We start from the raw sequence: 26,372 nt of genomic DNA on the forward strand, positions 1-26,372 counted from the left end.
TTTCCATAATATTTCTTCTATACTGGCCTCAATTTGGAAGCAATGAACACTCTCAAAGTAATCACGAAAGTATTTTCATTGATGTTTATAGGATTTAAAAAACTTTATGTTATATCTTAGTATAACAGCACCTACAGTCTGAAATAGCATAGTATTAATACTTTCTGTAAGACTTTAAGTTTTTTGAAGTTGTTTTTTGGTTTGAAACTTTAAGTTGATTGATAAACCCAACTTCTTTCTAGTTATCCTAGAATTTTAAGTGATGATCATTCATAAAATGAATAGGGAAAATCTTGGTAGCATCAGTACAAATTTAAGTCTATATGCTGCTAATAAATTTCTTGAGGAACAGGCCATACGTGTTGATGAAATTCTTAAATCCCTATAACATAGACACTTTTAAAGGAAAATCTGCATTTCCTTATAGCACTAATTTCAGCAAGCGCAAAATGTATATTGACTGGATGTCATACACCTTTGCTCCTTACATAAAATGATATTTGGTGTGCATTTAAAGAAAAACCATGCACTCACTGTAGTTTACTAATGTCTTTATTTTCCAATCATTTTGCTTCACGTGTGAGTGTTATAAGAGACTAGTTGAGAAAATCTTGGAGACTGAAAGCAAGTCGATGATTTTTCAAAAAATACTAATGCAGAGGGTAAGCCCATGACTAAATAAGTTATTAGCATCTGTGTTATCATAGCTTCTTTATCAGATTGTTAACAGAATCCTTGAAGAACAAGAAAAGTAGAAGAAGGAAGATAGACACTGTGCTAGTAAGTTTATAATCATTATCTTATTTGATCCTCTTAGCATCGCTGTGATGTGGATGCTGATATCCCCATTTTACAGATGGGATATCTGAAGAACAAGATTTTAAATTGTGTACTAGTTCTCACAGACAGATAATAAGTAGGCAAATTAGAATGTATGTTTATCAGGCTCCAAAGTTTGAACTTTGTGTTATTGTATTACATTACAGCCCTATGCTGGGCTTGTATTTTTACTTAGATGATATAATACTTGTTCAGACAATACTGCATTATCCCTGGCAAATTCCAGAAGTAGTAAGAAATTCAGTACATCAGAAAGCATACAGGAGTAGAAAGAAGTACTGTTAAAAAATAAGAGACTAAGGCCAAATGTAAAGAAATTTACATGTAAAGTTAAGGACTTCAGACTTTACCCTGAAGGCCAAGGATTCACACATTTTAGTGTGCATGAAAATCCTCTCGAGGGCTTGGGCCCTATCTCCAGAGTTCCTGATGAACTTGTGACTAGCAAGGAAAACTTTAAGGCTCTCTCAAAGTCTTTAGCTTGAGGGTAAGATAGATCATGAAGTTACTAATAAAGACTGGAGGAAGCTGTAAAACATGCTAAAGTTTTGTTTTTGTTTTTGCCCTTTTCAAAAAAAACTTATTAAACTTGGAATGTTTTAAAAACAACAGATGGCGATGACCAATGGGGAATTGTAAGCAGATCTGGGACTCAAGAGTGAGGTCAGGAGCAAAGACACTGATGTTAAGAGTCAATAGCACAGAAATGGCTTTTCAAGCCACAGGCATGCATGAAACACCTCGGAGCTTCAGAATAAGAAAAGATAACTGAAGTTTGAACATGTGGGGAGAAATCATTATTTACAGGATGTGCAGAAAAACAACACTCATTAAAGAAATAGAGAGAGGAACTCAGAATTCTAAGACAAATAAAAGACCAAAGGTAGACTATGGCCTCTGAAACTAAGGACAGGAAGAATTTTGAGAGAGACTGTGGTCAACAGTATCAAACAGTTTTCTGAGAGTTAGTGAGTAGATTCCATTTTTTATTAAAAGGACAAAAGTATAAACTCTTTCATTAACTTGTATTCTAGTGGTTCCACTGATCTGGAAATATGAATTAAGGCTCTAAAATAAGAAGCAGTAGCATGCTTACAGTCTAACATACAGTGATAGGAAATTATTGTTAGTCAAGTGCCATAGATGTGGAAACTGAAATTTAGAGAGCTCTAGTGACTTGCCCTTAATCATCATACAGCTATAGCTGAATCAGCATGGAATGGAGTCTTCTGACTTACCAACAAACTCTGGTAAGTATTACGCATTAAAACAAACTCCAAAACACTAATAAAGGAATGCTAACCAAGGTCTCAATTTTTGTCTTACCATCTGTGAAACAGGCTTCTGGCTCATCGGAATTCATAGGTTCAGCCTCTGCTTCTTCTCCTTCTCCAGGGAAAGGGTTATCAACTGTGCTGCACTCTGAGGAGCTTGATTGGTTTAATCTCTAGAAAGGAATTTACCACCCCACCAGGTAGTTCATTTAGAGTTCATTCAAATCTGGTATTTAAGCCTTATTTAATAATCAGACTCATGCAAAGTATTATGAAAAAAAGATTAATAGTATGATGGCCATAAAAATGTATAAACACATATTGAGGTCAAGTAACCTTAAATGTATCTATACTTGATCTTTCTATCTACACCATCCTGTAAAATAATAAACTTTATTATGTTTATTACAGTAACAGTTATGTGGCCAAAATTAGATAAGGTAATATATTGATGTTAACTATCACTTTTGGAAAGTATTGGCCACATCTTACTTTTTTTTAATTTTTAATATAAATTTATGGACACTGACAATCATTATTTGAGGACAACCTATACCCTATTTGCAATATAATACAAGTGTGAAATTACTAATGCCTGATAATTGAAAGCTCAGATCAAATAGTTGGCAAAAAACTTAATAGTTAAAATTTTTTAAAAAGATGAGTTCAAGATAAAGTCCAAATGTACTTTTTATTATCTCTTGGATTTAAATACATGTAGTAGGATGATATAGATAGAAGTTCTTTGATCAAGACCACAAAATCAAATATGGTTTTGAAATCAAAATGCCAATGACCATACCAACACTACCTATTTTGTATATAACATTTTGGTACATTGTAGAAAAGATTAAACAGTATTATTTATAATGTCAAGAAAGTGGCTACTAAAGTAAGCACCACATGCAAACTCTGAAACAAAGACTGAAGAAAATTAAACATGGCAGACTTACACATGGAGTAATGAATTCATTGTCATTATGATCATATAACTGATCATAACACAAATAGGTTTTTCCCACCCAGAGCTTTATGAGTAACCATGATGTTTACACATACACACACACGAATAAATCTTTACAAAAACTACATACAGCAATTGTAGCAAAACTCTGTCAAATTTCCCAAATATTGTTTTATAAAGGAGTAAAGCAGCATATCAATGGAAGAATTAATTTTTCATTCTCATTTGCTAAATGACACGTGAATATTGGAAGCTGCTAGTTACTACAACACAATTCTCTTATTAAGTTACAACTTTAACTTTTTCAGAGTAGTTCAAGCAAGTGCAAGTGCTAAAAATAATAAAGTACTTATTTCAGATAAATTGATTCTTGATCTATGAATCTGTATTAATATCATAGGCCCAATCCAAAGGTTTGATTTTTAGAGATTGACTTGGAAGCTAGAAGTATTCTTGATGGGTACCACATTAAATTCTCAATGCTATTATTATCACCTAGTATACAACATCATAAAAATGGCATTGATAAAGTATTGTACATAAGGAATGATGTAAGCAGACCAAGTCTTTCTTATAACTGGAGTAAAGAATTATGAACAAACTGTTAAGTGAACTCCTCTAGTCTACGTTGGCCTAGAGGCATTATTCCCACCAGGTCCATGAGTTTGATGACAGTATCAGTTATGAAAGTGTTAGTACACAATTTCACTCAAAAACAGGTTCTTTAAATGGACTGAATTCATCTAAATTAGTTTAATCTAAAATTAGAAAATAGAAATTAATTATAACTGAATATTCTATAAAACTATAGAACAGGTTTTAAAATAGAAACTATAGAATGAGTTTTAAAGTATATATGACAAGTTTTAAAATATAGATTAATCCAGGAAATGATGTTGGATAAACTTATAATTACTAATATGTATTTTGTGCCAATTGCCACAAAATCCAAAGTACCATATTTAGAAGACTACAGTTTGAATGGCTTCAATTCTTGACCTCTCGGCTGCACGTGAACTATCATCAGGGAACTGAAAGACACGGCCCTATTATTCTGTGAAGTTAAGACCAAGTCCTTCAATTCTGAAAAAAGAATTATTGGCCTGGGTTTTGAGGTAAGGCAGTGGGAGGAATTGCTGATAGAAAGAATACAAATCACCTCCCTGCTATTAGACACAATATTAACAATAGGAAATAGTTATAATTGTTTTCTCTGAGCTGGTAACAATTTTTAAATAAAATGATTCTTATTTGCAGAATTCTGACTTAGGCTAAATTCATGAAAGCATCTTCAACATCAGTAATTGGTTCTCTCACTGTTTAAGAGAGCATTAACAAAGATTTATGCCAAATTAGTTTATGAGCAAGTAAAAATTCCAGTGATTTTACATAGTGTATCTTGCCATTGAAACTTTTTTTTTCACATGCAGGTTTTATATTTTTTTATGGTCAATTGAATTCAGCTTGGCGCATAATTTTATGTCATAAATTAAAGTTATTAAATATTATTGTTTAATGGGTCAGAAATTATCAAAATATTTGATATGAACTATTATTAATTAATTTGTATTTATAGTCAAATTATTATGGCTAATAGAGTCTTACACATTCAGGGTTTTCTTCGGAATGCATTAAGTATTCAAACAGTAACTATTTCAATACTGTATATAAAATTAAATATTTATATGCACACTTTAGCAATCTGGACAGTTCTAATCAATTTGACCTTTGAATTCTACACTTGCTACAGTATAAGGTTCTTTAGCAGAGTTCTAAGAGAATACCTTTATATAGAAAGGCTGATATATATAATAAAGTTTTTTTCCTGTGGTAAAATATATTGAATTCTCACAGTAAGCATCACCGTATTTAAGTACTATATAAGGAAGATCATATCAATTATTTGTATTATTTTATATGATTATTTTCTATATTTCATTTCTTTAAACTCAATCATCTGTTGTTTAGTTTTCCAAGTAATTTTGGAAATGAAAGAATGACTATACTATATTAGAGAAGTGAAATAAATGCTTTAGTATGAAAAAATTTTCTTTTGCTATTATAAATAGGACCTTCTGTAATTTTCACATGGATTTGATTTCTAATAAAAGGGAAATATCAATTTTTTATCATTGGCAGTCTACTTATAAATAAAATAAATATAAATGTAAGCATAGGATCAAGAAGGTGGACTCATTAGTATTAGGAATCAGAAGTGTACCATAATTAGCATTCCTGCCTTTTCATTGAATAATATGATATTGACTGTAAGTGCCTTCTAAAAGTGTCTTTTTAAAAATATGAAAGTGATACAGTTGACTCAAACATTTTAAATGTATAATATTTACAGTGCAAAATTAAAGTTTCCTCCACTATCTCCTTGATTCAACCCCCTTGAGGTAATCAAGAGAGAGAGAAAGAGAGGGGAGAGAGAGAGAGAAAAGAGAGAGAGAGAGGAAAGAGAGAGAGAGAGAAATTGGCATATCTTTCCATATTTTTCAGTGTGCATCCATACAACACTATAGCTGTGAAATAATCCTTATCTTGATTGTAAACTTATGTAGCTATTTAAGATGCTCCTTTCAATTACTGAAAATATGTTCAAATTAAAAGCTTTATTATTCTTCATGGTTTTCCCTTTGATTGCCTTGAAGCTGTGTTTTCTACTATACTGCTTGAGTAGAAATTATGTTAAATATATGTATCACATTAGAACATGTCCTAAGTTGTTCACTTACAAATTTATCACTGGCATTTCCTAAGATAAACATTAACAATGTAAGCCTATTTCATGCTATCATGGATGGTGGTTAACGCTATTTAGTTAATTATTGTTCCAAGAGGTGTGAAGTAGGAATATCTAATGACTTGATAATCTAACGCTCAAAAGAAGAAACTATCAAACATATAGCAGCACTGTACAAAACACAGAACTCAACAAAAACCTTACTCAAAGAGAATGATTGATGCTGAAAAGAACCTCAAAGTGTTACATTTAAAGTACATACTATAAACTGTTTGCTTCACACAACAAAAAAAGATATTCTTTAAGGAGCAGAGCCTAGAATGGTTATTTCACCAGAGACTTAAAATACTCACAAAAGACAGTAAGAAAGTTGAGAGAAGAAAATCAAAAGGAGGAGATGGGTATAAAAGAGAAGAAAAATTATGGCAGACATTCATGGTAAACTAAGCGCCATTATCTGTTAATAAGCAAGAAAGACATTTTAAAATTAGTTTCAAGTTACTATTATCCATCTTTTAATTTAACTGCATAGTTTTACCATCAATATCTACAATTGTGTTCTTGAATCATTAAGGAGTAAAATAGTAAAGTTCGATTAAAGGATCAAAGGACCCTTTGAGAAGAATTCCACACATAGTTACTATGTGGCATAAGAGTCCAATATTTTCCAATTTCCCATTATGTTACAGGATAACTAGTTGTTTAAATACCCTCTTCTGGTGCAGAACCAAGATAACCTTTCTTCTCTCTTGCAATTGTTCAGGGCCTTTATTTTTTTCCTTCTGGAGAAGTGTGAACATTATCCTTTTATAGAGTTTTTAAAATTGGAGGTCATTAATATTATTGATATTACTATTTGTGCCTTTCATCTTGAGTGTAATGACATTTCTTAACATGATTTAGATTTCTGGGCCCCTCAAGGTCTCTGCAATATTGTTTTTGATATGAAATTTCTCAAGATTCTTTTTGAAAGGTAATGCCTCAAGTTAAAAAATAACTGAAGCTCAGGAATTTCAGGAAAAAATGGAAATAATTTAAAAATACTCCAGATATTATTGATCAGTGGAAAACTCAACTGTATTTTCTTCTGTTGTCTAAGTTTTAATGTTACTTTCACTAATTTAGCAGAAAATTGTCAGTTTATTAACTAGTTGCAATAAATTCTGGGCTCACATTCTAATTATGGACAACTAAAACGTTACCTCTTTTTTTTAAAAAAAAGGCAATAAAACCGATTTTTTTCCTTTCCTATTTTTCTTTGTCTATTGCTAGCAGAGAAATATCGTGTAGGCTCTGGGAGGAACAGCTACTCATTCAGCATGAAACACACAGTTCCATCACAAGGTCAACATGCTTTATAGTATTCTGTTGGTGAAATAATGAGGTCAAATCTCAGCCACCACCAGAGAAATTCAAAATAAAACCAATGATTTCATGGAGAGCTCTTCTTTTTCTCAGAATCTTCTACCTAGGGCACTTTCTATCCAATAACATGAACACTTACATGACTAAATGATAAGATATGAATATTTTAAAAATCATACAAAAGCAACAACACTTGGCCATATAAGAAGGCTGGACTGGCTACAGATTTCTCAGCCAGGTCCTATAGTATCATCTTGAAGTATTTTTCTAATGAAAAGAACAGAAGCATTTACTAGTAAGAGCTAGGAGTGTAAAGTGGCCATTGATATTCAAGGGTTGTCTCTGTGCTCTGTCACAGAACTTGTCAGGCCTCTGAGCCCAAGCCAAGCCATTGCATCCCCTGTGACTTGCACCTATAGGCCCAGATGGCCTGAAGTAACTGAAGAATCACAAAAGAAGTGAAAATGCCCTGCCCCGCCTTAACTGATGACATTCCACCACAAAAGAAGTGCAAATGGCCAGTCTTTGTCTTAAGTGATGACATTATCTTGTGAAATTCCTTTTCCTGGCTCATCCTGGTTCAAAAAGCTCCACCACTGAGCACCTTGTGACCCCCAACTCCTGCCCGCCAGAGAACAACCCCACTTTGACTGTAATATTCCTTTACCTACCCAAATCCTATAAAACGGCCCCACCCTAATCTCCCTTCGCTGACTTTCTTTTTGGACTCAGCCCGCCTGCACCCAGGTGAAATAAACAGCCATGTTGCTCACACAAAGCCTGTTTGGTGGTCTCTTCACACGGAGGCGCATGACAGAACTGCTATACTGTTGGCAGAGAAAGCAGCTGGAACACAGTGGGTCAAGTCAGAGTATCTTAAAATCTTTAGAAGCAAACATTTAGACAATTTTACTATTCATGCCAGCTTTAAAAAATGCAACATGTAGGTAAAGAAGGATTGGAACCTTAGCAAACACAAAGGCAAAGTGTAGATACTCAGACTCAAGCTTTGTAAATATTATCTATAATTTTAAAACAAGCAAGAATGACAAACACAAAGTAAGCTACCTAGATATCTGAATCATTTCTGTTAACCACTAATACTACCCACAATGAAGGAGGGCAAGGAAAAGTGAATTTTAATGAGCTGAATAATTACTAGTTTTTTAAACATGTGGATTTCTAATATTGAAAATATAATGTAAATAGAAATTTTACATGAATAAAGTAACTCTATCCCTTATGTAAGCAACTTTTGCTAAAGTGCCATATTTCAAGTCATTCTTAACTGAATATTCAGTTTTTTCTTGATTAAGAGGATGACTATTTACAACATGTGCCTCATCTTTTCTAATAGCTTGGTAAAAAAGTAATAATAATTTATGAATTCAAAACATATATACGCATATGTTTATATGTCTATGCATGTATATATAGTTCTAGAAATAGCTTTCTCAAAAATTGTATGTTTTATCTATGCCTATATAGATAATATTGGACGTATATGCATCCTTATTTAGGCTCTAGTTGAAGAAAATTCACCATATTCTGGAATAAAATAGTTTTCTATGAGTATATTGCCTCTAAATCCCCACCAAATTTGAAATAGAAAAATAAATCTTGCCGGGCGCGGTGGCTCAAGCCTGTAATCCCAGCACTTTGGGAGGCCGAGACGGGCGGATCACGAGGTCAGGAGATCGAGACCATCCTGGCTAACACGGTGAAACCCCGTCTCTACTAAAAATACAAAAAATTAGCCGGGCGTGGTGGCGGGCGCCTGTAGTCCCAGCTACTCGGAGGCTGAGGTGGGAGAATGGCGTGAACCCAGGAGGCGGAGCTTGCAGTGAGCCGAGATCGCGCCACCGCACTCCAGCCTGGGAGACACAGCGAGACTCCGTCTCAAAAAAAAAAAAAAAGAAAAATAAATCTTTCACTTAGGCCACCTTTAAGATTATCTTTGAATAAACTGGAACACAAAAATAACTAATTTTTCATTTGAAACTGCAATGACACACCCTAGGGTGTGTCAATTTCAGGATAAAGTTTTGCTTTCATCATTGCACAAAAGATAACAATAATACAAACATCTCAACAATGACAGAGAAATTCAAAATATGAACTAGATTATAAAAAATAGTCAAAATTCTTATTGACAGAGATTCCTTCCCCCATCCTAGTACTATTAAAGTTCATTCAACAAGTTATGCTAAAATTAAAATATATCTTAGTATGTATTTTTAATACCTTTTAGAAATATTCAATAAGGCAATACATATTAATCTGTATCTAATTTCAGTAAAAGTCTTCTATGTGTTATTGATAGATAGGTTTAGTGTTCACTTCATAATGTGCTCTATCTAAACCTCTTAGTTTCTAGAGGCCGCTCTGATTAGGTATGTAATCAGAAACTTATTCTCATCAATGAGTAATATTACTTCTGGAATAAAATTAAACATTTTGAACACGTATCACTTATTCATTCATAGGCAAGGCCTATCAACTTTTAAGTGATGCATTTTATATAGGAGGAAATAAAATCAAATTAATTACTGAGTTGATTTAAAAAAAATAAAGTCCCATAACTAACAGTGCTTAAAACCATTTCAAAATGTATTCAAAGTTTATACTAGAAGCAGGGTACTTTGGCTCTGACCCCAACTTTCTAGATGTGTACTAAGAAAGCTTGAGTCTCAATTTACTTATCCATAAATATACAGCTAGAACTACAATGATCCTTTCCTGCTCTGAGATTTTATATTTATGCCAGAAACATTTCTTCCACAATTTTTTAGAGTTTTGATCTACTTAATTTAAATGTGACAATTTAATGTGATAAACATCTCTATATTTTTATGTAGATTTAATCAGGAAGGGAAGTTGATAGAGGTTTTCAAATCAAATGTTGCTTCAATGGCTACTGTTACATTCTGCATTTTACTTTTATAATCAATTCAATAAAAATCTACAGATCATGCACTTGAAATCACTTAAGCACATGAAGGTTACATCAAAGAAGTCATCAAGAGAATCACAAAAAATATAATAGAATTGTCCTGGTGACATGCTGTGATGTCGCTTTATCTATTGAGCAACTGTATATGTTTCTACTCTCTTGCAATGGGTCAGGCAGAAAGATTTTGTAGCTGAACAGCATGCAAGACATTGAAAAAATATCGTATGTATGATTTTTTTAGGTAACCTGTGTAAAAGTGGTGACATATGTCTCTGCCTGGTTAAAAGCACAGAGCTGCATCCTTGATTGATCCAGTTTGATTTTACCCCTGTGAGAAGTAAGAAGGTTAGGTACTGAATTTTAGAAATGCAGCATGATGAAAGAGTTTAGTCAACTGTGTTTTAAAATGTTTAAAGTCATATACCTATAAGTAGAAATTAGTTACATATTTGAAAGTACATGCTATATACTCAACGTTAAGCAATATATTGGAATCACAATACTAAGATTAAATGTCATTCAACAGAGACTTTAAAACAATTAAACAGTTACATAATTCTATTATTTAGGAATTGAATTTACTATAATGTGCTAATGCAATGTTTTGCATTCTATTTTTCCTTAAATGCAAGCAACATTTAAATATAAGTGATTCTCAGTATAGGGGGTGAAGTGGGAGTAAGAGTATGCAGCTTTAAAAAGCGTATTCTAAAATTAGCATGTCTTGATTGACTTTTATTTTTAATTAATTAATTTTGACATTTTAAACAGCATTGCAAAAAAGTGAAGTTTCCAAATTTATCAAAATATAGAGAACAAGACACATTGATTTGAATATGTCAGACAAATATTTCATTGTTTTTAGGCACATAAACAAATGAAGATGGAAAGATTTTTCAAATTCTTTGGAAACAACCTGAAAAAAAGAAATGGTCTAAGTGCAATTCTACAGAAGAGTGCTTTTAAAAAAATCCATGCATAAAAAATACAATCAAATGCCAGTTTTACCCAACAGCATAACTGTAACTAATCCCTAAATTTTTCAAAGTCAAATGCATTTTAAAAAGATTATTACATTTTCTAAAGTGTAGTAATAAGCAGAACATAAATCTAAATTAAGGAAAAAACTTTGATTAAAAAATCTAACGAGAGAAAGTCTTGATAACAATGTAATTAAAACCACCACATTGTAAAAGGACATTAAATATTTAACTTTGAGAACTGCAAATATTGAAACAACTTTTTATCAAGTCAATAAAATGACTACATTTCATAATAATAAGCATATTTAAGTCTCTCTAAAGATAATGACTTTGTAAACTGAACACTGAATAGATGAATGGATGGATAGACGAATGAATGAGTGAATCAGGTGAACAACATGAATGCTCGTTCCTCTGCCTGAGATTTCCTTCTGTACCACATCTGCCCAGTGAAATTCTCTCCATACTGTAAGGTCTGGCTTAAGTGCCACCTCCTTTCATGTGAAGTCAGCCTGATATAGCCCCTTACTCAATGCATCCTCAATGGACTAGTTTAGTGTCCTGTTATGGATTGTGCTTTGCTTTGTTCTGTGTTATAATTTTTTGTGTATTTATCTAAGGTGCAACTATTAGACTGTAAACTTTTGTTGTCAATGATCAATCACCCTTTACCTTTGAAGTACATGAAGTTTTTAGTGTGGTTTTTGGGGGACTCAATATTTATAGGGGGTCAAAAATATTTCATGAGTGTAATTTAGGAGAGAAAAACTCTATGCCTATTACAATCCTGGGCAGATAGTCATAGAAAATTTTAATGTGTTCTCTACTATGCACAAATACAAAAAATAAACAAAATATCTGTGTTCAGTAACATATTTATGTAATTAAGAAATAAGATTATACAGGCAGAATAAAGTTTATATTTTACTTATGTCTTTATACTATGTTGAGCCACGTGAAATTTCTACTTTTTGCATATTAAAAATGGTTAGATATTTAGTTTTTTATTATTTAACTTAATATATTCTTATTTTCATATATACTAATTCAGTAAATAAAAAATAAATTTTGTTTCTTGGTAATTTTATACAATATGTTTCAAAGTATAACATTATAGTTGATGCACATTATTCCAAACTATGCCTAGTAACTAAATCTCTTAAAATAGAAAATTACCATCTTTCAATTCTTTTGACATTTTCATAAAGGAATAATAATAATTAGTAGCAGTAATAATATTGGAGAAGCATGTCTGACCTTGTTAATGTCTTCCAATGTATCTTACTAAGATAATCCAGATTTTATTTAGGGCAGCAATATGCCTGGATAAATGTCCTGCCTCAGCCAGGCTTCCTTGTTGTTAGGGGTGGTCATGTCACACTGTTCTTGCCAATAAGACATAAGCCAAAGTTGGATAAGGATCTCTGGGAAAGTTTTGCTTTTCCTCAGGCAAGTGGGATAGTCATTACTTCTGCTTCTGTCTATTTCTTTCTCTTTCCTACCTGAGTATTGGATATAAAGCTGTAGGTGGAACAGTCACCTCTAATTATAGGCATTAAGATAGAAGAAAAAACACATATGAAGACTGGCAGAAGGGAGAAGAGTTGGAGCCTAGGACATGGAGGCCACGTGGACCGCTGATCTGTGGAAGTTTTTTTTTTTTTTTTTTTGTTGAGACAGAGTCTCGCTTTGTCGCCCAGACTGGAGTGCAGTGGCCGGATCTCAGCTCACTGCAAGCTCCGCCTCCCGGGTTCACGCCATTCTCCTGCCTCAGCCTCGCCCGAGCTAGGTTTTTGTATTTTTTAGTAGAGACGGGGTTTCACCGTGTTAGCCAGGATGGTCTCGATCTCCTGACCTTATGATCCGCCCGTCTCGGCCTCCCAAAGTGCTGGGATTACAGGCTTGAGCCACCGCGCCCAGCCCTCTGTGGAAATTTTAAAATGTGAAAATAGAATGCTCTATCCACTTATGCTGATATAGTTAAGTCTCTGTTGCATGCAGTTAAACAGAGTCCTGACCCCGAAATAGCCAAAAATAACATAATACAAAAAAAAACAGGGATTATCCATGTATCCTTAAGTAAAATAGATTTATTCAAATAATTAAGATCTTAACATGTGTACCTTGGTGTGGCAGTAAGTGTATTCCCTAGCCCTTAATATAGCTTTAATGTGGAAGATAATATAATAATAAATCAATTCTACTTAATACATTGTCCTGAGAGAACACAAAGTTTCAAAGAGAGCAAAGCGATGTGTAGAAAAAATTATGCCAAATTGATTTAATACTTTTCTGTAATAACATAATATGTCATGACAAAGGAGATGCTTTAAAGGCAGTGATCTGGACTTTAGTGATATTTCTGAGTCACTTGCCAATTTCATCAACAAGCCAGGGAGAGCTGGGTAAGTCTTAGTAGCACTAAGAACCTAATAGTTAACCTCAGCAAGGCTTTCACCAGAAAAGAATGAATATATCAGGCAGAAGCCACAAGAACTTGAGTTTGGTCAAGACGAGTTTGTCATATTTATCAATAATTTGCATGAAAAAATAGAGATACATTAATATATATGCAAATAAATATACAGATACACATGAAATACTATGATATATAAAATATGCGTTTAATATTGAATAAATGGAAAGGAAAGGGTTATGTAGTCTTGAGAAAGAAATATATTCTAGAAGTAAAATCAGTTTTACTTTTCAATAAAGAAGGGAGTAAGATAGTTTTGAAGAAACAAATTTAAACACTTAAAATATAAAAATCACACATTATTACCAAGGTAAACTATAACCTAATCAGTCAGCATTAAGGTGGATTAGAAGCACAATATCAGAATCCCAATGAATCAGCAAATGTACAATACCATTACAACAGAAATTTCGTCCTGAATTACACCATTGCAGAGGTATAGCAGAAAACAATTGTATTCCTACTCACTCTCCCGCCTTTCTATGGCATGTAATATAACGATTAAAGCTTGGGGCTTAAATTTAAAAATACCCCCAGACACATCTGTGACTAAACGAATCTTTTCTTAATCTTTTAGAATCTCAGTCATCTGCAAATATAGATGAATTACATTTACTTCCTAAGGAGGTCACAAAAGGGAAAATTATATAATATGTGTAAAGGGGCTACTGTATACATTTTATCCGTGTGTGTAGTGTGTGTGTGTGTAGTGTGTGTGTGTGCTTTCTTCTTTTGCACCCACCTCTCAAATGTGTTTGATCCACTGTTCTCAGCTTCTGTCTATGGCTCTGTCGTGCAGTACATGCTATAAGGCACTGTGCACATCCTGCTTTCCAGTGAGCTGCTCATTCACCCAGCTGCCAAAAGTGTTGGCTGCTGAAGGCTCACATCCGAATCCCCCTTTGGGCATTATCGTGGTAGAAGGGAGGTGCTTCCCCCAAGGTTATGCCCCTCTCCCCTGGAAGGGTAAATGGAAAGCCTGCATCCAAGGCATGGTATGGAGAAGAAAGGCCTGACTCTCTTGCTTTGTTTTGGGACTACTCCAAAGGGTCGTCCTGGCACCAGGGATGCCGATAGGATCAGCCGAAATCTCTGTTGCAATTGTAACAGTTCAGCTTCCCTCTCTGCCCAATAATTTTGCATCCCTCACTTTTTACAGATGTTAGGTATCGTTCCTGAAAACAGCTCTCAGTAAATCTTAGACAAACCGATTTCTCTCTCAGGATTGGTTTCCCAGGGAACTGACTCCCTACACAATCCTGTGATAAATAAAAGTTAACATACAAAATTCCAACCTATCTACAACTCTGACTTTTCTTCTTTCCTTAAGATTTGTGTTTCTATATACCTCCTGTTCAGGTTCACTGCCTGTACTGCAAGTAGCTCAAATTTATGATGCCACCAAATTAAACACTGTATTTCCCCTACCGCCTCAATTTTCTCCTCCATCAGTATATCCCTAATTGCATCAATAACCATCCAGTCCCTGTAATCCCACCTCTTTGGGAGGCCGAGGCGGGTGGATCACGAGGTCAGGACATTGAGACCATCCTGGCTAACACAGTGAAACTCCGTCTCTACTAAAAATGCAAAAAATTAGCCGGGCGTGGTAGTGGGTGCCTGCAGTCCCAGCTACTTGGGAGGCAGAGGCAGGAGAATGGCATGAACCCGGGAGGCGGAGCTTGCAGTGGGCCGAGATCGGGCCACTGCACTCCAGCCTGGGGGACAGAGCGAGACTCCGTCTCAAAAAAAAAAAAAAAAAACCATCCAGTCTTCTAAGTCAAAATTCTTTGTTATGGGTTGAATTGTAATCCTCCAAAAGTTATGTTGAAGTCCTAACCCTGGCATGTTTGAATGTGATCTTACTTGGAAATACGGTCTTTGCAGACACAATTAAGATGAGGGCATTAGTGTGGGTCCAAATCCAATGTAACTGGGGTCCTTATAAGAAGAAAAGACAGAGACACACAGGGAGAAAACTATGTGGGTACCGGGCCAGAAATTGGGATGATGCAGCTGAAAGCTGCAAGCTGCAAGGATTGCCAACAACCTCCAAAGTTAGAAAGCAGCAAGGGAGGATAGTCACTATAGCCTTTAGAGAAATCATGGCCTTGCTCAGACCTTGATTTCAGACTTCTAGCCTCCAGAACTGTCAAAAGAATAAATTTCTGTTGTTGTAAGCCACCGAGTTTGTGCTAATTTGTTACATCACTAATAAACTAATACATCCTTGGATCAGCTCACAGTCTTATATATGTAGACCCTGAGCCCTTATATTTTAACTTTCAAGTTAATCCAGATATTAAATTATTGCAGTTGTGTGAGAACATGATCTTTTTTTCCCTCAGCAGTTCTTAGCACAGTGCTTACAGCATAGTAAGGTGCAATAGATATTTATTGATGAATGGATGCATTTCATGCTTCCTTTAAGGTTTATAATGAGGAAGCACTTCACTGCCAATGGTTAAAAAAAACAAAACAAAACAAAACAAAACCTGTGTAGTGTGTTGTTAATGTTTGGAGCATGCTTGGAGGGCTTCCTTGCACTTCAAGAGAAGACTGACTCTGAGAAGAGTCATCAGTTCAGTGCCTGCATTCTTAGAAACAGTGAAAAGTGTATTATTCTCATGGATACCTTTGAGATAACAGCATGTCTTTCTTGATTCTGACACTGTGTCTTCGGAGAAGTGCTATTGTTCTATTTCCATTTGTTTACTCAGAACTGTTTAAGATATTTGACTAAACCGTTTGTTTGAACTCATCTCTTTGGTTATTTTCTGATAAGATGTTTTATTGTAAAATATTTTGATTTGATTCTGCAGTGTATTTTTAACTATCTATCAGGGTGAGGAAATCTGCCAACCTGAAAACTTATACTAGGATAGCATTGAAAATTCTGCGTAAACTATATTGAGAAACAAGGATGCTAAGTCATAAAAGAGAGGGTTTTTGGGTAGGGAGAGGAGAGGGAGAGATATCAGAGGTTAGTGATGTTATTTCCCCTTACTCAAAATGCAGGTTCTTAAACAACCAAAAGGGGGAATATATCCATAGCCCCTGAATAAAGAAAGTGGTATCTCAGAAACCCGAATCCAGGTAAGCTAGGGATTAGGTTACCATCATTTATTTTAAAAATTATTTTTGATACATAATAATTGTACATATTTATGGGGTACATGTGATAGTTTGATACATGTATACATTATGTAACTATCAAGTAGGGTAACCAGCAGATCCACAGCTTTGAACATTTATCGTTTCTTTGTGAGGAGATCATTTACAAACTTCTAGCTATTTTGAAATATACAGTACATTATGGTTAACTCTAGTCATCCAACTATTCCATAGAACACTAGAACTTATTCTATCTCACTGCAGCTTTGTACCTATTGACCAATCTTTCTCCATACCTCGCTCCTCCAAGCCTCCCATCCTCAGATAATCGCTACTCTATACTATCTACTTCTATGACAACTCTTTAGATTCCACATATGTGTGAGATATTTGACTTTCTGTGCCTGGCTGATTTCACTTAACATAATATCCTCCAAGTTCATTCATGTTGCCACAAATAACAGGATTTCATTATTTCTTATGGCTGAATGGTGTTCAATTTTTCTTATATACTACATTTTCTTTATGCATTTATCTATGATCATTTAGGTTAATATGATAACTTGGCTATTGTGAACAGTACAGCAGTAAACATATAGGAGTACAGCATTCTATGTTTACTCTCTCTCTTCAATATACTGATTTCATTTCATCTGGATATTTACCTAGTATTGGGACTGCTAGCTCATATGAAAATTCTATTTTTAATTTTTTAAGAACCCCCATATTACTTTCCATAATGGTGGGACTAATTTACATTCTCACAATCAGTGTGTAAGGATTCCCTTTTCTCCATATCCTTTTAATACTTTCATCTTTTGATTTTTTGATGGTAGCCATTCTAACTAGAGTGAGGAAATACCTCAATATAGGTTTGATTTGCATTTCCCTGATGATTAGTGATGTTGAGCATATTTTCATATATCTGTTGGCATTTCTATGTCTTCTTTTGAGAAATATCTATTCAGGTCTTTTGTCCATTTTTGAATTATTTGTTTTTTGTTGTTGTTGAGTTGTTTGAGTTCCTTATATGTTTTAGATATTAACCCATTATCAGATGCATAATTTACAAATATATTTTCCCATTCTGTAGGTTGTCTTTTCACTCTATTGATTATTTGCCTTGCTGTGCAGAAGCTTTTTAATATAATCCAATTTGTCTATATTTACTTTTATTGCCTGTGCTTTTGAGGTTTTATCCAAAAAAAATCCTTGCCTAGACCAACATCATGAAACTTTCCCCGTTTTTTTTTTTTTTCTTAACAGTCATGTAATTTTGGGTCTTACATTTTAGTCTATTTTGAGTTGACTTATATAAAAATTTAGAGATAAAGGTCTAATTTCATTCTTTTGCATGTGGCTATTCAGTTTTCCCAGAACCATTTACTAAAGAGACTGTCCTTTCCCTATTATATGTACTTGGAAACTTTGTCAAAACTCAGTTAACTGTATATGTGTAGATTTATTTCTGGACTCTCTATTCTTATGTATTGCTCTATATGTCTGTTTTATGTCAGTATCATTCTGTTTGGTTACTATAGCTTTATAGTGTGTTTTGAAGTCAGTCAGGGTGATGCCACCAGCTTTGTACTTTTTGTTCCAGGTTACTTGGTCTATTTAGGGTCTTTTGTGGTTTCATACAAATGTTAGGACTGTTTTTGTTTTATTTCTGTAAAGAATGTCATTGGTATTTTGATAGGGATTGCATTAAATCTATAGATTGCTTTGGGTAATATGGACATTTTAACAATATTAATTATTCTAATCCATGAACATGGAATATCTTTCCCTTTTTGTGTCCTCTTCAATTTCTCTCACCAATATTTTATAGTTTTCATAGTAAATATATTTCATCTTCTTGTTTAAATTTATTTCTAGGTATTTTATTTTTGTAGCCATTGTAAATGGTATTGCATTCTTGATTTATTTTCAGATTATTTGTTGTTAACATATAGAAATAATACTGATTTTTGCATGTTGATTTTGTGTCCTCAAACATTACTGAATTCATTTATGAAATCTATTTTTTTTCACGGGGTCATTAGAATTCTCTGTATCTAAGATCAGATTATATAAAAACAGAGAGAATTTGACATCCTTCTTTCCAATTTAAATGTCCTTTATTTCTTTCTTTGCCTGATTGCTCTGGCTAGAACTTCATTACTATGTTGAATAAAAGTAGTGAAAGTGAGTATCCTTGTCTTCTTTCAGATCGTGGAAAGAAAGCTTTCAGCTCTTCCCTGGTTAGTATCATGTTAGCTGTGGGTTTGTTACATATGGCCTTCATTACATTAAGGTATGTTTCTTCCATACCTAATTTGTTGATAATTTTTATCAAACATAGGATACTAAATTTTATAAAATGCTTTTTCTCTGTCTACTGAGATGACCACATGGTTTTTACGTTTCATTCTGTTGATATAATGTAGAAAGTTTATTGTTCTGCAAATGTTGAAACATCTTTGCATCCCTGGGACAATTTCCAGTTGAGCATGGTGAATAATCTTTTTGATAGGCCGTTGGATTTGAGTTGCTAGTATTTTGCTGCGGCATTTTGCATCTGTGCTCATCAGGGATAGTGGCCTCCAGCTTTCTTTTTTTGTGTATATCCTTGTCTGGTTCTGGTATTGGGGTAATACTGGCCTTATAGAATGAGTTTAGAAGACTTCCTTTCCTTTTGATTTTTTTGGAATAATTTGAGAAGAATTAATATTAGTTCTTCTTTAAATGTTTGGTAGAACTCATCAGCGAAGCCATGTAGTCCTGGACTTTTCTTTGCTAGGAGAGTTTTAATTACTGATTCAATCTTGTTACTCATTATTGGTCTGTTCGAGTTTTCCACTTCTTCATGATACAGTCTTGGCAAGTTGTATGTATTGAGTAATTTATCAATTTCCATTAGGTTTTCCAATTTGTTGGTGTATGCTTGTTCATAGTAGTCTCTAATGATCAGTAGCTGCTGCAAACGTTGTTAATGATTCTGAAGTTGCATCCAAATTTAGGCAAAGACAATTCAAAGGATATGATCCAGAACAGGCATTTGTAATAAAGTCCCCAAGTATGTCTTTCACACACTAAGATTCTGAAGCACTGATCTTCATCATGCTATCTCTTTTAAATTCAATCTGTAGCCAACAGCTACTTACACTGTGTATGTAAGCACTCAATTCCATACTTATAATAATTGTACATTTAGCACTTACTTTTCAGTAAGCATTTTCTAATTATGAGAATCATGTAATTTTTATTACAATCTATTTTACACATAAGTAAACTGAAAAAAAGGTTTTTGTAAATTGCTCGAGGTCATATCAAAAGCTAAGATTTGAGGCAAATATTCTATCTTAAAAAGTGACATTCTTTTTTTTATTATTATACTTTAAGTTCTAGGGTACATGTGCACAATGTGCAGGTTTGTTACATATGTATACATGTGCCATGTTGGTGTGCTGCACCCATTAACTCGTCATGTACATTAGGTATATCTCCTAATGCTATCCCTCCCCCCTTCCCCCTCCCCACAGGAGGCCCCAGTGTGTGATATTCCCTTTTCTGTGTCCAAGTGATCTCATTGTTCAATTCCCACCTATAAGTGAGAATATGTGGTGTTTGGTTTTCTGTTCTTGCGATAGTTTGCTGAGAATGATGGTTTCCAGCTGCATCCATGTCCCTATAAAGGACACGACCTCATCCTTTTTTATGACTGCATAGTATTCCATGGTGTATATGTGCCACATTTTCTTAATCCAGTCTGTCACTGATGGACATTTGGGTTGGTTCCAAGTCTTTGCTATTGTGAATAGTGCTGCAATAAACATATGTGTGCATGTGTCTTTATAGCAGCATGATTTATAATCCTTTGGGTATATCCCCAGTAATGGGATGGCTGGGTCAAATGATATTTCTAGTTCTAGATCCTTGAGGAATTGCCACACTGTTTTCCACAATGGTTGAACTAGTTTACAGTCCCACCAACAGTGTAAAAGTGTTCCTATTTCTCCACATCCTCTCCAGCACCTGTTGTTTCTTGACTTTTTAATGATTGCCATTCTAACTGGTGTGAGATGGTATCTCATTGTGGTTTTGATTTGCATTTCTCTGATGGTGAGTGATAATGAGCATTTTTTCATGTGTCTGTTGGCTGTATGAATGTCTTCTTTTGAGAAGTGTCTGTTCATATTCTTTGCCCACTTTTTGATGGGGTTGTTTGTTTTCTTCTCGTAAATTAAAAGTGGCATTCTTAATCATATCCCAAGGTAGTGGCTAAGACTTAATGACATAAATATATAAATTAGGAGTTACTTTCTATTGGGTAATCGAATTTGCCTTTTTGGCTCATCCAGGCTCATCATAAACACAACCATCACTATTTCAAAGGCATCTCAGATATGAAAAAAACAAAAGTTGCAAAGGAGGGAATTCACAGTTCAAGACTCTAGGAACTCAAGTGGGAGATGAAGATTATGAGAATTACAGCAGGAAAAGTTAGCATAGGAGGATTAGAAACATTTTAGACAAATAAAGAAAATGTGCACTATTTTGGTGATCCAAATGGGAAAACAAAACAAAACAAAAATGACAAAATTTAAACTGGAAACATTTTAATCTGAAGAGGCTGGAAAGAAAGACCTTAGACATAGGTTTTTATCGTTGCCCACAGCTTAATATCTTATCTAACAAATTTCCTTTAGATCTTGAACCTTCATTATTTCTCAATTCTTACATCTTCAGGTAGATTTGTCTATACTTAAGATGACATACCTTGAGATATGTCATGGAAAATTTTTTATGAAGAAGGGTAAACTTTCAAAGTTCATAATTAGAAGTCAGTAGCACTAAGAACCTGAGTTCTTGGGTAATAATATTGATGCAGAAATCGATGATAACAAAAATTTTTTTAATAGCTTGCTAATTCAAATACTATGCTAAATGACTTAAAAATACTGGCTTGTGTACCCGTTACTACAACCTCTAAGGTAGCCACAAACCCCTGTATATTTGATTGTGCATACCATAGAAATGTAATAGAATAAGAATGTACACTCTTTTATCACATAGATATGACCATTATGTAATGAGAAAAAATAGTGAAAATCAAGAATATTAAAATATTAACATCAAATGGTTTTTAGACAACTCAGTTTATAGGACACTAGATTTCATACTCTTTAGGAAGGGCTCATGGAATAAGTGGCAGAGTAATTTTACAGATGGTTAAAATAATCTATTTCAGTTACAAAAGACAAATAAAATCACTAATTATAAAAGATAGCTGACCATTATGACAACACACCTTCATCTGCATACCACAGATATATGAATTCTATAGCTGCATGGCTTTATACCCCAGGGGAGACAAATTGAACATTAAGTTCAATAGGAATGTTTGTTTTGTCTTTCAAATGGAGAAAGAGAGGGCAAGAGAGGTAGAAATTCCATTGAGCTGTAAGTCACAAGACTGGGACTCTTGACATGGCTCTACCTTTATAACTGTACAACTATATAACTCTGGATTTATAACTGTACAACTCTAGCTTTATAACTGTGAATAAAATCACTTCCTTTTAATGAGCCTGCTTTTTCAGTTAGAAAATGAAGTGCTAAATGGAAAGTTCTATAAGGTTCCCTTAAAAATGTTACAACTCAACATACTAAGAATAAGAATTTTGTCAGCAGCTAAGGAGATCCATGAAAGGTCAGCCATTGGCTTTAAAAGAAAGAAAAATGAACAGGTAAGAAATAATTCCTCGTAAATGTTAAGAAATAATTTCAGAAGTATTTGGTTGACTTTGCCCAGCTCTTGAAGGACTTTAACACCTAGAATCCAAGTTTTACTCTGAGAGCAACTGTCTGCCAGGTGATTGGAGTTTATAATTTTAATCTTCTTTAAATGGGTGACTGAGTTAGTTAGAAAAAAATGGGTGACTGAGTTAGTTTCCCTTTCCGTATGATACTAAATCTAGTTGCCTGCTCCTTAAAAGGCATACGTGGAAGCTTGTTTTCTAACTTTAAGCTGAAATGAACACACTTTTAAAATTTTGGGAGTATTACTTCTTCCATGTAAAAGACTTTAAAATATACAAATAAAATAAAGCTGGCCTTCTGTATCCCTGGGTCCCACATCTGTAGAGTCAACGAACTACAGATGGAAAGTAATTGGAAAAAATAAATATAAAAATACAACTTTATTGTACAAAATAAAAAATAGAGTACAAATAAAAATACAGTAAAACAAATATTTACACTGTGTTAGTTATTTAGTTTTACATTATAAGTAATCTGAAGATAATTTAAAGTGTACATATGAGAGGATGTGTGTAGGTTATATAGTAAACATTGTGCCATTTTATATAAAGGACTTGAACATCTGCAGATTTTAGTCTCTGTGGGGAGCCTTGGAACCACTCCCCCCTAGATATCAAGAGATGACTATATTTTATTCCTTACTTTACCATCTTGGAAAAAATGTCCTTGGCTACATAGAAACATATATCATGATTTATTGATTTAATAGTTTATTCACTCAATTAAATATAGAGTATTTTATTTTATTTTGTTTTAATTTAATTTAATCATATATATATAGATAGATAGATAGATTTTTTTTTTTTTTTTTTTTTTTTTTTGAGACAGAATCTCACTCTATAGTCCAAGCTGGAGTACAGTGGCACGATCTTGGCTCACTGCAAGCTCCACCTCCGGGGCTCAAGTGATTCTCATGCCTCAGCCTCCTGAGCATTTTACACACACACACACACATATATATATGTGTGTGTATATATAGTGTGTGTGTATATATATATAATGATTATTCCATATAATCTTTTTTCAAAGGCCACTATAAATTCATGGAGGGTGGAGTCTTAGTAAGTTAAGGAGATAGAAGATATTTGGTAACTATCTGTCAAATACTTCCTAACATGAGCTACAGAAAACAAAAAATTATTTTTAAATGATACCTTAAGACTTTAAAACAACACCATAAACATAATTTGTAATACGGTTGTTATATTTCACAAAAAAAATACAGTTCGATATATACCTTGACTCACTAGAAATATGCAGGTAAGCGTGGGAGAGGAGGGCACAAAAGAAGGTTTAAAAGAGTTTCTGTTCTCAATGAATTTACAGTACCATTAGAGGCATACCATAATTTCTCAAAAAATTAAAATTTTAGATTACTGAATCCAGGAAGAGGTATAAAATTGTTTGGGGTTCAAAATGAGAAGGGACTAGATCCACTTGGGAAGAAATTAGGAGGGATGAAATGAGTAACATTTTGAGAATGTTGAGTATGGTTCTAAATGTTTTACATGTATTAACATGTTAATTCATTTAACCTTTACCCAACTGTGATTTAAGTATTAACAATTTAATAAATGATAAATACAAGGGTGATGCCTTGAAGGATTTTGACTGGAGAAGGAAATCCCAAGCAAAGTGTGGACAGTGTTTATGGCCTAAAAGGAAATTGGTTTGGTACAGGTAAAAATCTTCAGGTGAGCACTAGGAGATACAGCTAGTCAAAGCTGGTTAGGGCCATAGTGTGAAGGCTTTGTGCACAATACATAATTCAAGAGACTTTGGGGATAGCCAGGTGTGGTGGCTCATTCCTGTAATCTCAGCAACTGGGGACAAAGATTGAAGAATTGCCTTAGTCCAGTAGTTTGAGACCAGCCTGGGAAACATAGTGAAACCTTGTCTCTACAAACTTTTTTTTAAAAAAATTAGCTGGGTGTTGTGGCATGGGCGTATAGTCCCACCTACTCAGGAGGTGGAGGTAGGGGGATCATTGAGCCCAGGAGTTCAAGGTTGCAGTAAGCTATGATAGCACCACTGCACTCCAACCTGGGCAACAGAGTGAGACTTGTCTCCTTTTTTTTTTTTTTTTTTTTCACAAAGGAGAATAAAAGAAAAAAGAGAGAGAGAGATTTTGCAGATCATGGATACATCATGGCAGTGAAATGATTAGGACTGAATCTGCGTGAGTGAAATTAATCAAATAAGTAAACTAGAGTAAATGCAAAATGGAAGCAGAGGCATCAGTCGAGACTCTGCTTGAAATGGTTTAGGCAAAAAATAGTGAGTACAAAGGAAAGGTGATGAAAAGGAGAGGTGGATTCAAACAGGCACTGTGGAGGGAGACTGTGTGTAACTTTGCAACTGACAGGCAACATGGGATGAAGAATGGGAAGGCTCAAAGATACCTGGTGCTTTCTCATACAGCTAAGTAAGATTAAATCAATTATTAAGAACTAGTAACTAAACTTTACCAGATAAATCTTCAGGAAGCTGTTGTGTAGTCATGCACAGAAAACTATCCATCACTATATGCAACGTTAAGAAGAACTTATGGCAACAGAAATCTGAAATTTTCATTCATTTCATACTAATTGTTAACATGAAACACAAAGTATATGAAGCATTCTTACCACTTTGCTGTATTCACTATCTGAATCACTGCTAAGTTCCTCAGTATTCATATTTTCCAAATCGGATTCCCCAGGGGCAATTGGCACAGTCACTGTGAGGCTGGGATTGTGAATAAACGATTGACCATCACTGTCTTCCATCAAGTATTTGTCCACGCAGCTTCCAAAACCACTGATTTTATCTTTTTCCTTGAGGAAATTGTGACCTTTGCTCATTTCAGCAAGTGTATAGTTAGAAATATAGTTTTCCTTCTTAGTATTCAGATCTTCTGTTTGTCTTATCTCCCTGGAAATCTTTGGTTTTTTGGAAAATGTTTTTAGAATAAATTCACGTAAGGTTTGCTTCACATAATTTATTCCCATTTTAATTCTGGTCACTGCAATCTGGAGGTTGTTTGCATCAGGGTCTTCTTCAATTGCTGTAAGATTGTCTGAACTAAATGAACTCAATAATAAGGCCAGAAATAGGTTTAGGACCTATATCAGGGTGGGGAGAGGGGGTAGAGAAATAGGGAGACAGGAAATATAAAAAAAATAAAATAAGCACACTTTTCTGAATATAGGCCACAATACAAACCAGCAACGAAGATTTCTGCACCTTTTCATGCACGGATAAGACCACATGAGAGAGACAGAGGAGAGGGTAGACTCTTCATCACTGTATCCCTAGACTAGCCCCAGCAGACTTGGCAGGAGAGGATCAGCCATACCCAGGAAGAACTACCATGGGGAGCAGAGAGAATGATCCCTCATCATTATCATTACGTCATTTCTAAGTTCATTTCTGTAGCAGTAGTTCCTTAATCAAGTTCCCGTTTATGAACCCAAAAAACTCTCCTAGCATTCATCTATCATTCTTTATTACTTGTGAGAAACAAGCAGAACAAGACGATTGTGACTATTTTCTATTGTGCTAAAGATCTTTGTTCACTTTACCAGAAGATAAATGTCACTTGTTCCAACAAATGAAACACACAATACTTACAAAGTTCCTGTAATGAAATATTCTGTCCAAGAAGTATGCTAGAATACTACTTAATGTGACTTTTAAAGCACAGAAAAGGACCTGCCCCTTGAACCTGATTCACATGCAATAATGGCATTATGATTGGCTGGCTTCATTGCCTATTATGTTGGCCCCAGAAGAGATTACAAAAAAGGTCAGGACAATTTCTATTCTCTTGAAACAAAGTCTTATTTTTGAGTTAATTATTATTTTTTTCTC

At 34.2% G+C, this 26,372-nt stretch overlaps 1 protein-coding gene across 6 annotated transcripts in view; it reads right to left on the minus strand.

Annotated features, from left to right (window-relative positions):
* SCN9A (sodium voltage-gated channel alpha subunit 9) overlaps positions 1-26,372 on the minus strand; it is a 188,013-nt gene that overhangs the window by 52,649 nt on the left and 108,992 nt on the right. For all 6 annotated transcript variants that reach the window (XM_031651326.1, XM_031651324.1, XM_031651325.1 and 3 more), the window contains 2 exons: positions 25,148-25,624; positions 2,167-2,287 (listed from right to left, as the gene is read on the minus strand). In XM_031651326.1, the coding sequence (XP_031507186.1) occupies positions 2,167-2,287; positions 25,148-25,624 (598 nt within the window). The remainder of the gene's footprint in view (positions 1-2,166; positions 2,288-25,147; positions 25,625-26,372) is intronic.

This window comes from Papio anubis, chromosome 10 (assembly GCF_008728515.1).
Source record: "Papio anubis isolate 15944 chromosome 10, Panubis1.0, whole genome shotgun sequence".
Lineage (NCBI taxonomy): Eukaryota > Metazoa > Chordata > Mammalia > Primates > Cercopithecidae > Papio > Papio anubis.